The sequence below is a fragment of the Python bivittatus genome, unplaced genomic scaffold (genome assembly GCF_059951505.1).
Source record: "Python bivittatus isolate LINGU-HERP-01145 unplaced genomic scaffold, Pbiv_v1 ctg000840_np1212, whole genome shotgun sequence".
Lineage (NCBI taxonomy): Eukaryota > Metazoa > Chordata > Lepidosauria > Squamata > Pythonidae > Python > Python bivittatus.
The window spans coordinates 308,659-321,142 of NW_028277113.1; the positions used below are offsets into that span (position 1 = coordinate 308,659).

At 38.3% G+C, this 12,484-nt stretch overlaps 1 protein-coding gene across 3 annotated transcripts in view; it reads left to right on the forward strand.

Moving 5' to 3' along the window:
- Positions 1-12,484, forward strand: part of TRIO (trio Rho guanine nucleotide exchange factor) — a 249,792-nt gene that overhangs the window by 71,097 nt on the left and 166,211 nt on the right. For all 3 annotated transcript variants that reach the window (XM_088130970.1, XM_088130969.1, XM_007420371.4), the window contains exons 2-3: positions 290-364; positions 11,281-11,395. In XM_088130970.1, the coding sequence (XP_087987096.1) occupies positions 290-364; positions 11,281-11,395 (190 nt within the window). The remainder of the gene's footprint in view (positions 1-289; positions 365-11,280; positions 11,396-12,484) is intronic.

The window sequence follows — 12,484 nt, forward strand, 5'->3', positions numbered from 1 at the left end:
GAGCGAGCAGTCAATAAGCGAGGACTACTTCTGTATGTTTGACGTGCACCTTTAAAATGATTGTGTTCCATGTTGTGATGATACTGTTATAAAGTATATTCAGTGCATCTAGGCTTGCAAATTTCATAGAGCCTTTTAAAATTATCAGCATAATTTTTGTTTTCTTCTTAGTTAGTCATGCAAAACAAAAACACCTCCCACCCCCAACAGTGTAAAAAATGTGATTCTAAAAGAATTATGCTGTTCTATGTGCAACTTGACTTAATATCTATTTTGTTTTTGTCTTCAGGATTTCGTAAAAATGATGAAATGAAAGCTATGGAAGTCCTTCCAATCCTCAAGGAGAAAGTTGCATACCTTTCAGGTGAGTAAAATAATATATTTATGATCCTGAGCTGTATTACTTAGCTTTTCGGTGAGTGATTACTGACAGTACAGTACATAATTATGACAACTGAGCAACAAAGAATATATTTTTAATTATTTATTATATTTCTTCTGATACTAGTTGTTTATACTCTCAATAGTTTGCCAAATAGTTTCTTCCAACAAAATCTTTAGGCAGAACTACTCAAAAAAAGAAACCAGAAATGATCCAGTACAAATATGTGTTCTATCAGTGTTTCTCAACCTCAGCAACTTTAAGATGTGTGAACTTCAACTCCCAGAATTCCCCAGCCAGCATCATCCAGTCAACCATCATCCATACAACCAGGAGATGGGCTCTAATGCACGCCCATATGCATGGGTTATGCAACCAATTCTTAACATGAGAGAAGGAAGTTTGAGGATTATTTGACTAAGGCATGTTATCACTTTCCTTTAACAAATACTTTTTGGGGGGGGTTATATTTTGTTGGATATTTTCCAAATACACATCAATTAGCTATCATTCTTCCATGAAGTCTTTGGTGTGCTATTTGTTGTTTGTGCTTACCAAGAATATTGGTCTGAACTAAATACCCCACAATTACTTCGAGTGCTAATGCTCAGGACTTTAACATAAAAATAGCACAAGATTTTTCTTTAAAAAAAAAATCTGTGTTCCCCATTGCTCCATTCATAGCATTCTTTTTTATTTCTGGAGATGCTGCTTAGGGAAGAGATTAATAAGATATCCCCTTTGCTCTGTTAACCCAGTGTTTTCTACCTGGCATGTTACAGTTCCCATCATGCTTAGCTAGAATGGCCAATGCAAATGAATGCTGTACTTAGTATATTCAGAGGGTACCAGTTCATTGTCAGCATTAATCCAATAACATAAAGATCATATTTTGAACACTTCTTGAGATACTTGCTTTCCTGGTATTGTGTGCCTGATTCCCAGCTAGCTTCTAAATGATTGGAGAAAAGTGAGAATGGGAAACAACTAGATGGAAGAAACAGGCCCTTGAATCTAATATTGTCATGAATTGCTTAGAGCTCTGTGTGGCTCTAGGTAGCCTTCAAGGGAAGGGCAGGCAGTTTGCTTTAATGGCGTAGAGCTGTCTATGGGCATAACTTTCTTTCAAGTTTAAATGTTGCAAAAGGCTTTGGAATTATCGTGGTCTCTTTCTTTGAAATCTCTGAACAATTGATTACTTAAGAGCATGAGTTCTGTCTTGTACCTCTCTTTGGCTTAACAGTATGACATTGCAGAATGAGAAGGGAAAAGGTGGTTCACTGATGAATAGTTTCTGGTTCTCAGACTTGAGTTTATTTAGTGGCTATTGGAGAGTTCTTGTCTGCATTACTTCACACAGCATGCACGCAACCTAGAGTTAACTTGCTTATGTAAACTCAGACAAGGGGAGTTAATCTGTTACTAACATTCTACCTCCTTTTCTGGCCTCTGGATGTAGGAAAGCGAAGGAGTGTCACAAAATGGATCTGATGCAAATTGTAGATGCTGTTTGCTCTATTTTCACACACACACAACCCGGCAACCTTGCTGATCCACAGGGAGGGATTGCAAAATGGGGACAGCAGGGATAATGAAAGTAGCTCAGGCACTCTGTGTGCTGGGAAGCTCTGACTCTGAGCTTCTTTTTTTTTTTTAACTTCTTTTTTTTTTTTTTTTACTGAAGTATCAAAAATGCTAATCAAATCAGAAAAATGGGATGCTGGCCAACATTGGGGGAGTTGTGTGAATTGTGGCTCACTGTAGAAGCAATAAATAAGGGCCTTCTTCATACTTAACACCAACCTGGCATACCACATTACATAATGAGATTCTTTTACTGTATTTTCACATTGTATTTGCCCAGGCTTTTGGTTAAGCATGGAACACATCTTATAACAGCTGCTGATTCCTTCTCCTAGGTGTAGGGTTTACTGCAGTTTTTCCCAGCTTTTTTCACTCTCCAGATGTTTGAGTGATAGCTCTGAGAATTCTCAGCAAAGGGGAATTGGAGGAGTTGGCCCATACATTTGGAAAGCATACAGATTGTAGAAAGCTGGTTTCATGTATTGTCTGAGAGTTTATACCATGTACAGTCTCAGCCAACCAGAGAATCTAGTCATGGGTTGTGGTAGAATTATTTATGGTTATGTTTTCTGGCTGATTGAGTCTGGAAGTAATATATGTCCTGCATTGTACACTAAGCTGTACACTAACCAAATATGGCTGTTTGTTAGTTATACTGGTTGGAAGTGCGGGTGGGAGAAAGAAGGAAGAATTGGCACTAGCAAGCAAATGCACTCCTACTTAACCATAAGCCTAAATAAACATGACATGAGAACTGGCCCTCATATACCCAAATCTGCAATATGGGAACTTTCTCTAACAGAGGTGTTATATAGGCTACTGAGATAATCTAGATGCATTTCTTTATACTCTCAAGAGCTGTATAAATGCTCAGCATTAGTATTTGGAATCCCTGTAGCTGTCACATTTAATGCAAGCTGAACTTATGTCTCAAGATCTGGCTCGGGATTTGGGAAAATAGCAGAAACTGGGCATAATATTGCTCTGATATCCACCTTCTTTTTCTTTTTTTCTTTTTTCTTTTTGTTTGTTACCCCCTTTACAACATTCTCCTGGTTTGGTTCTGTTGCCATTCCACCCCCCTTCCTCCCCCCCACCATGTTTCCTTTCTTGTAATTTTAGCTGTTGTGTTTTTGAACCACTGTTGATGAAGGGCCTCTCTGTGGCTTCTTCTCTTATGCATTTACCCCTGTGTTTCAACGGTGATGACTTTGGTGTTGGAATAGCCCTTCCTCTTGAAGTCCATGTTTAAGCTAGCTCTTTTAAAATGTTTGTGTTTTATATATGTACATATAATCTATTGTACTGTATCTGTTATGGTAACAGTGTCGACATCAGTTGAGTTAGTAAATTCTGGAACATTAATAAACATTCCAGTTGGTTTTCAAATCAGGTTACTTCATATAAGAAACGGAATGCTGCCGTTCTGACTGGAATGAAAGTTTCTAAAGGGACCTTGGGGCTGAGAGCAGCGTTTTCTAAGGAAGCTTCCTCACTGTAAGCATTGCCACCCCACAAACACTTTACATCCATGTAACAGATCTTGGAGTGGCTCAAAACCATCTGAACTGCAGTTGCTGCCAGAATAGCAAGAGCCAGACTGTTCTCCCAATCAATGAGAGAGCATAGATTTCAGTTCTCAGTAAGATCTCTGCCTGTTCCTGTCCATGTTTCAATATTTTGCTCTTGATGAGAAAATGAAAAAACTGATCTAGTTCAGAAAAGACCTGTAATGGAGCACATGAGCAAATGGTGCTACACTGATTTCATAGCCAAGGGGAGAGGAGACAGCCACAGAGCTGGGGAGGGGTGGTGGTGGAGATCAGTAAGAGTTTCCACTAGAAGAAAAGAATCCCCACCACATAGAATTCAGGCAGTTCAAATCACAAAAAGGAAATTTAGCAATTCAAACGTTTTGGATACGTCAAGCTGTAAGAAAATCTGCTTTCTTTCCCTTTGGGGGCACTCATGTGGGAACTTCAGGAGTGGCACCACAGCTTTATGTAGAAGTGCTCTAAGAAAATCGGGAACTCTGGTAAGAGGTCCCAGGAAGTAGGAAGTAAAGATCAGAGATGTGCAAAAAGGGGTGGGTGGTTAGGCTAATATTTGGAAACAAATATGACATCTTTTAAGTGTGGATTTGCAGGTATGTAGGTATTCTAGGACTCTGAACAAACACTGTGAGTCAGGAAAAATAAAATTGTACATTGTTTGGAGGGGGAAAAGATCAAAGTATGCTAACCATTAAGGCAGTTTTTAAAAAACTTTGCAATACTACAACCGCTTAAAATGGTAAATTAATTTATGCACCCCCCCAATCAATAAAAGTCATGATTTCATTACAGTTGGGCAAGAAATAAGTATATCACTTATTTATACATATTAGATTTTAACAAATTGTTTCTGCCCATATGCTAAGATCTGGCTGGATCACATGCTCCAGGCTCAATCAGCAAAGCTTCCTGCCAGATGAAACTGCTTGATTGATGTGTAATGGGATGTGAGAATAACCTTGAGGAACAGGAGGAAGAGCCGCAACCAAGGCAACGGTCAGATAAGAGAAATTTGAGTCCAAAGCAGAAATGTAATTTGAGAAAACATCTCAGACTGGACCCTCCTAGTTCTCTTGTAAATAAAGGCGGAGGGGGGAGGCACTTTCAGACTTGCAAGATTCTGTTACTGCTACCCTATAATAAAAGTAGTTTTACTATTCATAACTTTGATTTCCAAGTCTGGTGTACCTGGAAGACCTGACAGATGGGACCCAAAGCATGCCCACTCTGTCTAATCTCACCAGATGGGCAGAAACAACCAGAAACAGATGGTCCATCATATAACCAGGTCCCTATGCCATGATAACCAGCACCTTGAATTGTACCCAGAAGCCAACTGCAACTCACAGAGCAATGGGGTCACAAGGGCATAACAAGGCATGTCCGTGCCCTAGCTGTTGCATTCTGCAACAGCTGTAGCTTCCAAGTGGTCTTCAGGGGTGGCCCCATGTAGTCCATATTACAGTAATCCATTTGTGAGGCGACTAAAGCGTTAGTGACTGAAGGACCTCTTGGTCCAGGAAAGGGTACACCTGGCTCATTTTTGACATTAACAGATTTTAATGGACAAAGGTAAAAAAAAGTAAAATAAATAAATATTAAAAAGTTAATTTCAAAATAATGTGCTATAACATTTAAAGAATATGGTTATATTGGTGGCTCATAGAACTCTTGTGCTTCTGCTAAGAAAATGAAGCAGATGCAAAATTGATTTGCAAGCTTAGTAATACTTGAAAGTCTGAGGTTAGCTATCATGCTGGAGGCAATTTAAAAAAAAAGAAAACTGTAGATCTCTCTAAGTTGCTTATGACTCCCCTCAGTTTGAGAACTCCTTCATTTAGTAAATACAGAAATAGCAAACTCAGTAGTTCTGTTTTCAGAGCAACAACCTTGCACCACGTGCATCAGTTGTAAAAATATCCCAGTGATAGTAAACTACAACAGGATTAAGAAACTCTCTAACTGGTATAGAATATAAGGCTTCTACCTCTGTATTAAATACAAATATGGTTTTGTAGACAAATCACCTTAACAAATGTGATTAACTTTACACACAGTGAAAATATGCTTGGGAACAACTGGAAGCTTTTTGAGACCCCCAAATTAGAGCATGATTTTATCTGGATTTTGACAGGGCTCAGAAAAGCAATTACTATTATTGCCATGACATTTCACATTCCCTGTCCAGCATACATATGCTTGCATTTAATTTCATGTTCTACCTGGGAAGGATACCACACTCTCAAAAGGCAGTTTCAAATAAAAAATTAACCTGTATTGTTCCCCTGAGTATGCAGCTTAGACTAGCTACAGGACTTCGTTTTTGAGCTGGCTATAGTGAGAAAAGAGGATGGCTTTGAGCGACAGAGGAAAGATCTGCTACCAAGGTACCAGTCAGATAATTGAGATTTGAGCCTAGGCCAAGAAAGTGGTTTGAAAATACCTCAGACCTCCCCCCCCCACCCCCAGTTCTCATGAAGATAATAGAGGGAAGGAGGGAAGCACTTTCAGACTTGCAAGATTTAATAGCTTTAAGTCTGCACAGTGTCTGCAGGGGAATTTGGCTTTTGATTCAAATCAACTATCTTTGGCTATCAGACTTCTGCAGCTGCATAAGATAAAACTGTTCTGCTTATTGATTAGCTGGAAAAAGTAGATGAATCCATGCCCATTTTGCTGTTTTGACTTTATCGCTTATAATTCTGATATTTTGTTCAGTGGGATTAGTAATGACTTGGGTAAGCAAAGACTTGGGTATTCTATTTTGAGAAAATTGCAATAAACTTAACTCTGTCTTCAATGGATGGGCACTGAAAGTTGGTAGTTTCATTAAATTTATTTATTCATTCATTCATTTGCTCATATTTATATGGCCATATTTATATTTTTATGCCCAGTTAGTGTTTTTTTTTTCATAAGAGTACAACAGCTCTTAATTCAGTAAGTGGTCATATCTATAGATATGTTATTGTATCTATATGTTGTAAATTTACATATAAATATGTAAGAGTAAATTTATTTTCATCATTACAGGAGGAAAAAATTAAAAGCCACCCATCTAATCTGATTAGAGTTTAAGAAAGCCAACAAAAGGAGCAATATTGGTATTTTGCAAAGATTAAAAATGTTCTTCATTCACATCTTTTGGCATTGCATAAGACTTGGGAGAAGGGCAGGATTAATATTGACCACAAATAATGACTCATTAGTAAAACAGTCAAAATTTGAACCTACCAAGAACCTATAGAATAGAGTACATCCTTCTTATGTATTTATGTATGTAAGAAAAACAATCCTGTATAAAATGATAGATTGATATCTTGTGAATGAAATCTGTTTTCTCTGGTACATTCTATCCCAAAACCATGAGTCCTGGTCCAAAGACATAAATGAAGATTGATGATGGGGGAAAATTAGAATTTCATCACAATAGCTCCAGTTTCCTTAACAATTTTTGCATATTCCCCTCTTCTACATCTATATTTCACACCTACCCCTTTATATTTTTTTGCTTTGTGGACTGAATGTATCACGTCTATGTTTGATGGCAAACTCTCATCTCCTTGATCAGTGTACATCTAGACTTTCTCATAACCTAAGTTTAAGGATAAAATATCCAGCAGGGGTAGCATACCAGCATTAGAAGAAACATTAGCAGGCCTAATTGGCTGTTTTCCTGTCTAACTTAACTTGAGAGCCTTAGGAATGGGACTGAACTAAGTATATTACGCCTATGCTTATCAATGCTTAATTTCTAAACTAAAGTCTAAAAACACAGCCTTGCTTGGAAATGACATCCATCAACCAAAAGGCTTTCTCATTCATTTCAAGTGCAGGGTGACTGATTGTAACTACAGTTATAGTGAAATAGTGCTTGCCCCCAGACTTTATCCTCCAGTAAGTATTCCACTCTCATTCTGCCATAAACACTGGCTAGAAAGTTTTCCCTGCCTCTGTATATTGAAAGGATGGTATTAAGTGACATAATGGCATAAACAAATATTGAACTACATACGGTCCAGTGAAAGACTGAGGATTAAATTAAAGTTTTTACAGGATTAAAAAGAGAAAGGCAGATTGGTGGTTCTGGACTTTAAATTGTATTATCATGCTAGTTGTTTAACATGGATTTCAGAGTGGATTGTATCTCCTGGCTCCTTACCTCTAAGGAAGGGGCAGGACTTTCAGATGCTGTGCATAAATATATTTAGACCAATACAAACTGAAACAAACAATTCATAAGGGATCATGCAAAATACATAATGTACTGAGTGCTTGGGATAAATGCAGAACAAGAATAAGCCCAGATTTTCTCCACTTTTGTTTTGCTGCTGTTTATTTCTATGAAGAGAAAAGCACTAACAAATTTGCTCAGTGGAGATTTAATAATTTGTTTAGATTGCAAGATTTAATTATTAACAAGATGAAGATAATATCTTTTGAGACTCTTCGCAATGAACTAGTCTACATGATTGGTTTCAGTATCTTCAAATTAGTATAGTACTCAAAGAATTGCAAAAAGAAGAGGGAATATTGAGATACAGATAGTCCTCGGTTAACGAACATTCGTCCAGCAACTGTTTGAAGTTACAGTGGCACTGAACAAGGAGACTTATGGCCATTCCTCAAAGTTGCAGCTGTTGTAGCATCCCCACAGTCACATGATTACAAGTCAGGCACTTGGCAACCAGCTTACACTTACGACAGTCACAGCATCCCATAGTCACATGATCACTATTGCAACCTTCACTGCCGGTTTCAGACAAGCAAAGTTAATGGGGAAGCTGGCAAAAGGTTGCAAATGGCAATCACATGACATCATGCCTAACGACCATGCGGGATTTGCCTAAAGACCGGAACTGGAACTGCCATTGTAAGTCAGTGCAGTCATGTGACATCATGCTTTACAACTATGTCATTTAGTGATGGAGTTCTTGATCCCAATTAATACAGATGCAACAATGGGAATTTCTGTGGAAGAAGAACATTAAATTTGCTTCTGAATATCATTGATTGATTGATTATGTGCCATCAAGTTGGTATCAGCTCTTAATGACCACATAGATAGATTTTCCCCAGGACCAAATATCATACTTAGAGAAAATATAAGATGCTTTATTGTTGCTATTTACTCCAGTTTTGATTGCTAAAATGGACAGTTCATTTTCTTAAAAAGGTGCTGGAAATGTAATGCGTAGGCTGGATCATTTTTTTCATATCTGGCGGCAATGCTGTGCAGCTCCAATTCTGGAAAATGATCTATAATATAAAGCAAATCTTAAAAGTTGAATTCCCATTTCAACCTATGATATTAAACTTTACTAAATTGTATATCTCTTCCAAGTACACTATGAATATGCTAACTTTTGCAAGCGTATTATATGCTGTTACTGCAAAGGTCACGTGATCCCTTCAATAAAAGAAAGCTAAATTGTGGGAGAATGCTTCAGTGTCTATAATAACTTTGTATCTTAAAAGTAAATCTGACACAGAATTCAGTTCAGACTGGAAACCATTTCTAGACTACAACTTAATACATGGATTTATACCACATCCAGAATTTGGATTTCTCTGTGGATGGAGTCTATATTTTAATTTCATAGGATGTCCAAAACAGAACAGATTTTTACTAACATGGATTGAATTTATTATAATCTATAGTTTTACTTGGTGATTGACCCAAGTTCTCAGTATTCATTCTTAGAGTTTAATAGTGATTATTTTTAGTCTGTTAAAGCAATATAATACATTAAATTATTTATAGCTAACTGTGTTATACTGGAAAATTATAACCTCTATGAAATTTCTAAATGCCTTGTTCATTCAATGGTATGTTACTTTTTGTTTCCTTTTTTTTGTTTTGTTTTCTTATGTCAGTTTACATATCTTCTTTAATGTTCCTCAATGTGATGCAATGGAATTATAAAGGCCAAGCTCAGGGAGATAAGCATTTTCTTAGCTCACTGGAACCGTGTGGAAGGAACAAAAGGATGAGACTGACACCTCCCTGAGGAATTCACACTGTTGTGGCTGGAGGACTTTGGGAACTGGGGTTTCAGTCTGGGAAGATTCTTGCTAGAGGTTGTAGCTATTAAACATAGCTGGACTGAATTTGCATGGTCTCTTGGAGTTCCTTGGGCTAGGCCTGACACTCAAAAAGTATTAAAAAAAAAAACCAAAACAGAAAACCATGTTGGCTTATTGTTCTACAGCTTGAACTTGGCAGTAGAGTACATATAAGGTTACTGTAGTATATTATGTGTAGCAACAGAAGCTACTCCAATTTTGTAGTAATAGCAGTACAAAAAGACCCCCCATCTTATAATAAACAGCATCACAAATGCAAGATCATCCCCTTAATTTTTCTGGATGATCAGAGCCTCCAAAGGAGAAACATGGGGGGTGGGGGGAGTTGATTCACAAAACATGACCTGGGAGAGAATAGTAAAAATACAAAACCTATAAATTTATCATGTTATTACTCATGAAATTTGTGATTGTTCTATTACTTTGGTGCCGCTGGCCTAGATCACATACCAGCCTCGGCATCTTTGAGTATTATGTGACCAAAATAATCCTAATATTAGTACTCCCTTTCTCTGTCCTGAGAGATCCAGGTTAAGAGAACACTATTGTTCAAATAGACGTTGAGGCCTCTTTTCTCCGATGGAAAGCAGAACAAAGGGTAATGTCCATTTACCACTTTCCTTGGAGAAAGGAAGTAATGCATTGTTTAGTTCTTTGCGTGGAAATACCCCCCCCCCCAAAATGAGGCAGATAGCATCTGGAGCTGAGAGAGCTACACAAGAAGTCACAAGCAGTCCTGACTCCATTCAGCTCTCAGATTGTGCCTGCACCAGTCTCTTCCATGGGTTCAGTGTTTCTTGACATATTCTTGCTTTTGCCAATAGCTTGGCTTCTGTCTTTCAGAAGCTGAGAGAATGGTACAAAGGCATGCAATATCTTTACAACTCTGAAGCTTAGGAGATTTGGGCCTGGCTGTGGTTCTCGTAGAAAATCACCTGGGAATCGTAAACATCTCGGGGGCCGGGGCAGGCGGAGGACTATCCTTTCTGTGCTGGCTTCCAAAAATTGAGATCAGCCACTGAAAAGAATTTTAATATGCTGTTCTCAGCTTTAAATCACTGGAGAAAATTGATGGCTTAGATGTGATAGTAATTTAGGCAGCATCAGAGTGTACGCAGTGTTTTACAGAGCTGACTAAATAAAACACAGTTAAATTCCTTTTCCTCTCACTGCAAAAGAGCTCCCAGCCTAAAATGGACAACAAAGAACACAGCAGACAGAAAGGAGAGATGAAAATAGCAAAAGGATGACTGTAGGGCTTGGGTTTCCCCTATGAAAATAGTTAAGTATTGGATAAAGCCCTCTGTTCTTCCTAACCCTACCTTCTGTGATTGTTGCAAAGATAGGGATTTCTACGAAGCCACTTGGAGCCCTTTTGAGAAGGTGAAGGGTACAAATGGAATTAGATACATATAAAATTCTTCTAGTATATTCAGCATAATTTCTGCAGCTGTAAAAGAAGACTTTCTTATCCATATCTCCCCCTAGTGTTACATATTTTGTTTTAAATGAGAACATAACATGTACAGTGGTGCCTTTCTGTTGAAATACAGTCTTGCCCAAATACTGGGCTCAGATGCATGGTGACCAATTGCAACTCTCGCAGGGGCAGAGGCTCTTATCCTCAGTGTAGGCCGCAATGTGCAGTGGGCGCTCAGTATGTTTCTTTTTCAGGTGGAAGAGATAAACGTGGAGGCCCCATTCTAACATTTCCAGCTCGAAGCAATCATGACAGAATACGACAAGAGGACCTTAGGAGGCTCATTTCATACCTGGCGTGTATTCCTAGGTAAGGGCACCGTTTGTGTATTACGGCTTGAAGCTGTGTGTCACTATAACAAGACAAAGTCATTTACAGGGGCTATATTTTGAGGGCACCTGACTGGGAAGGTTGTTTAATTCTTTCATTCTGCCAGTTATGTAATTACAAGGAAAGCTTGTCCAGGAAGGAAGGAAAGTACCAGAGGGAAGGGGCGTGGACAAAATCAGAGCTAGCTTTTGAGGAGCATTACTGTGATTTTACCCAGTCATTTCATTTAGGTATTTGGCAAATGGTAATTCTTAAAAGCATTTTAACCCCAGATTTTATTAGATGAAGGCTTACAGGGAGCTTACCTTGTGATCCTCAAAGTACTAGTTGCAGAGAAGCCCCCCTGAAATGGTATTAAGCATGGTACTGAAGGAGTGCTTTTCTGAAATTGTTCACTTTTGAAATGACTGTTTTCTGTAATAATTTGCAGAGCCTCAGAGCTTTTCAAAAGTTTCAGCGCAGGTCAGATTTTAGGCACTGCTAGTATCTGACTAGAAGAACCAAGCCTGCTCAGCAAAATAATGAGGAAAAAAATGAAAAAGTCAGATGGGATATATGGCAGAAAATGGAGCCAGGATAGTGTGGGGGAGGCTTTTCCACACAGCCAAGAACATGTGGCTCTGGTTGCAAACACTACTAATTGTAGCATATAATGAGGAATTGCAACAGTATGTTAAGGATCTCCAGTCCCAGAGAAAAAGGAAATAGGGTTGAAAATGCCAACGTGTTTGTGAACGCAGATCATGGGATTAGTTACTTCCACAGGACCCATAGCTACATAGTGAAAATTATGAAAGCCAATAGGCTGTTCTCAGGCTGTTGGGGGCTTGGCATTGGGAATCATATAAAGGATATTACATAAAACATGTCACATAAAAAGTGTAACATAATAAATGCTGTCCACCTGCTCCCTTTGTCTACGGCAAAAATTGAATCTATACTGCCAGTTTCATGTGAAAACGAATCCAAAACTCTGAGATGCTTTGCGTGGTTCTTTCTTCAGTGCATGGCTAGGTCAGCCATAGTGGTAAACTATGTATTTTAAGGGGACCTAACCTAATTGATGTA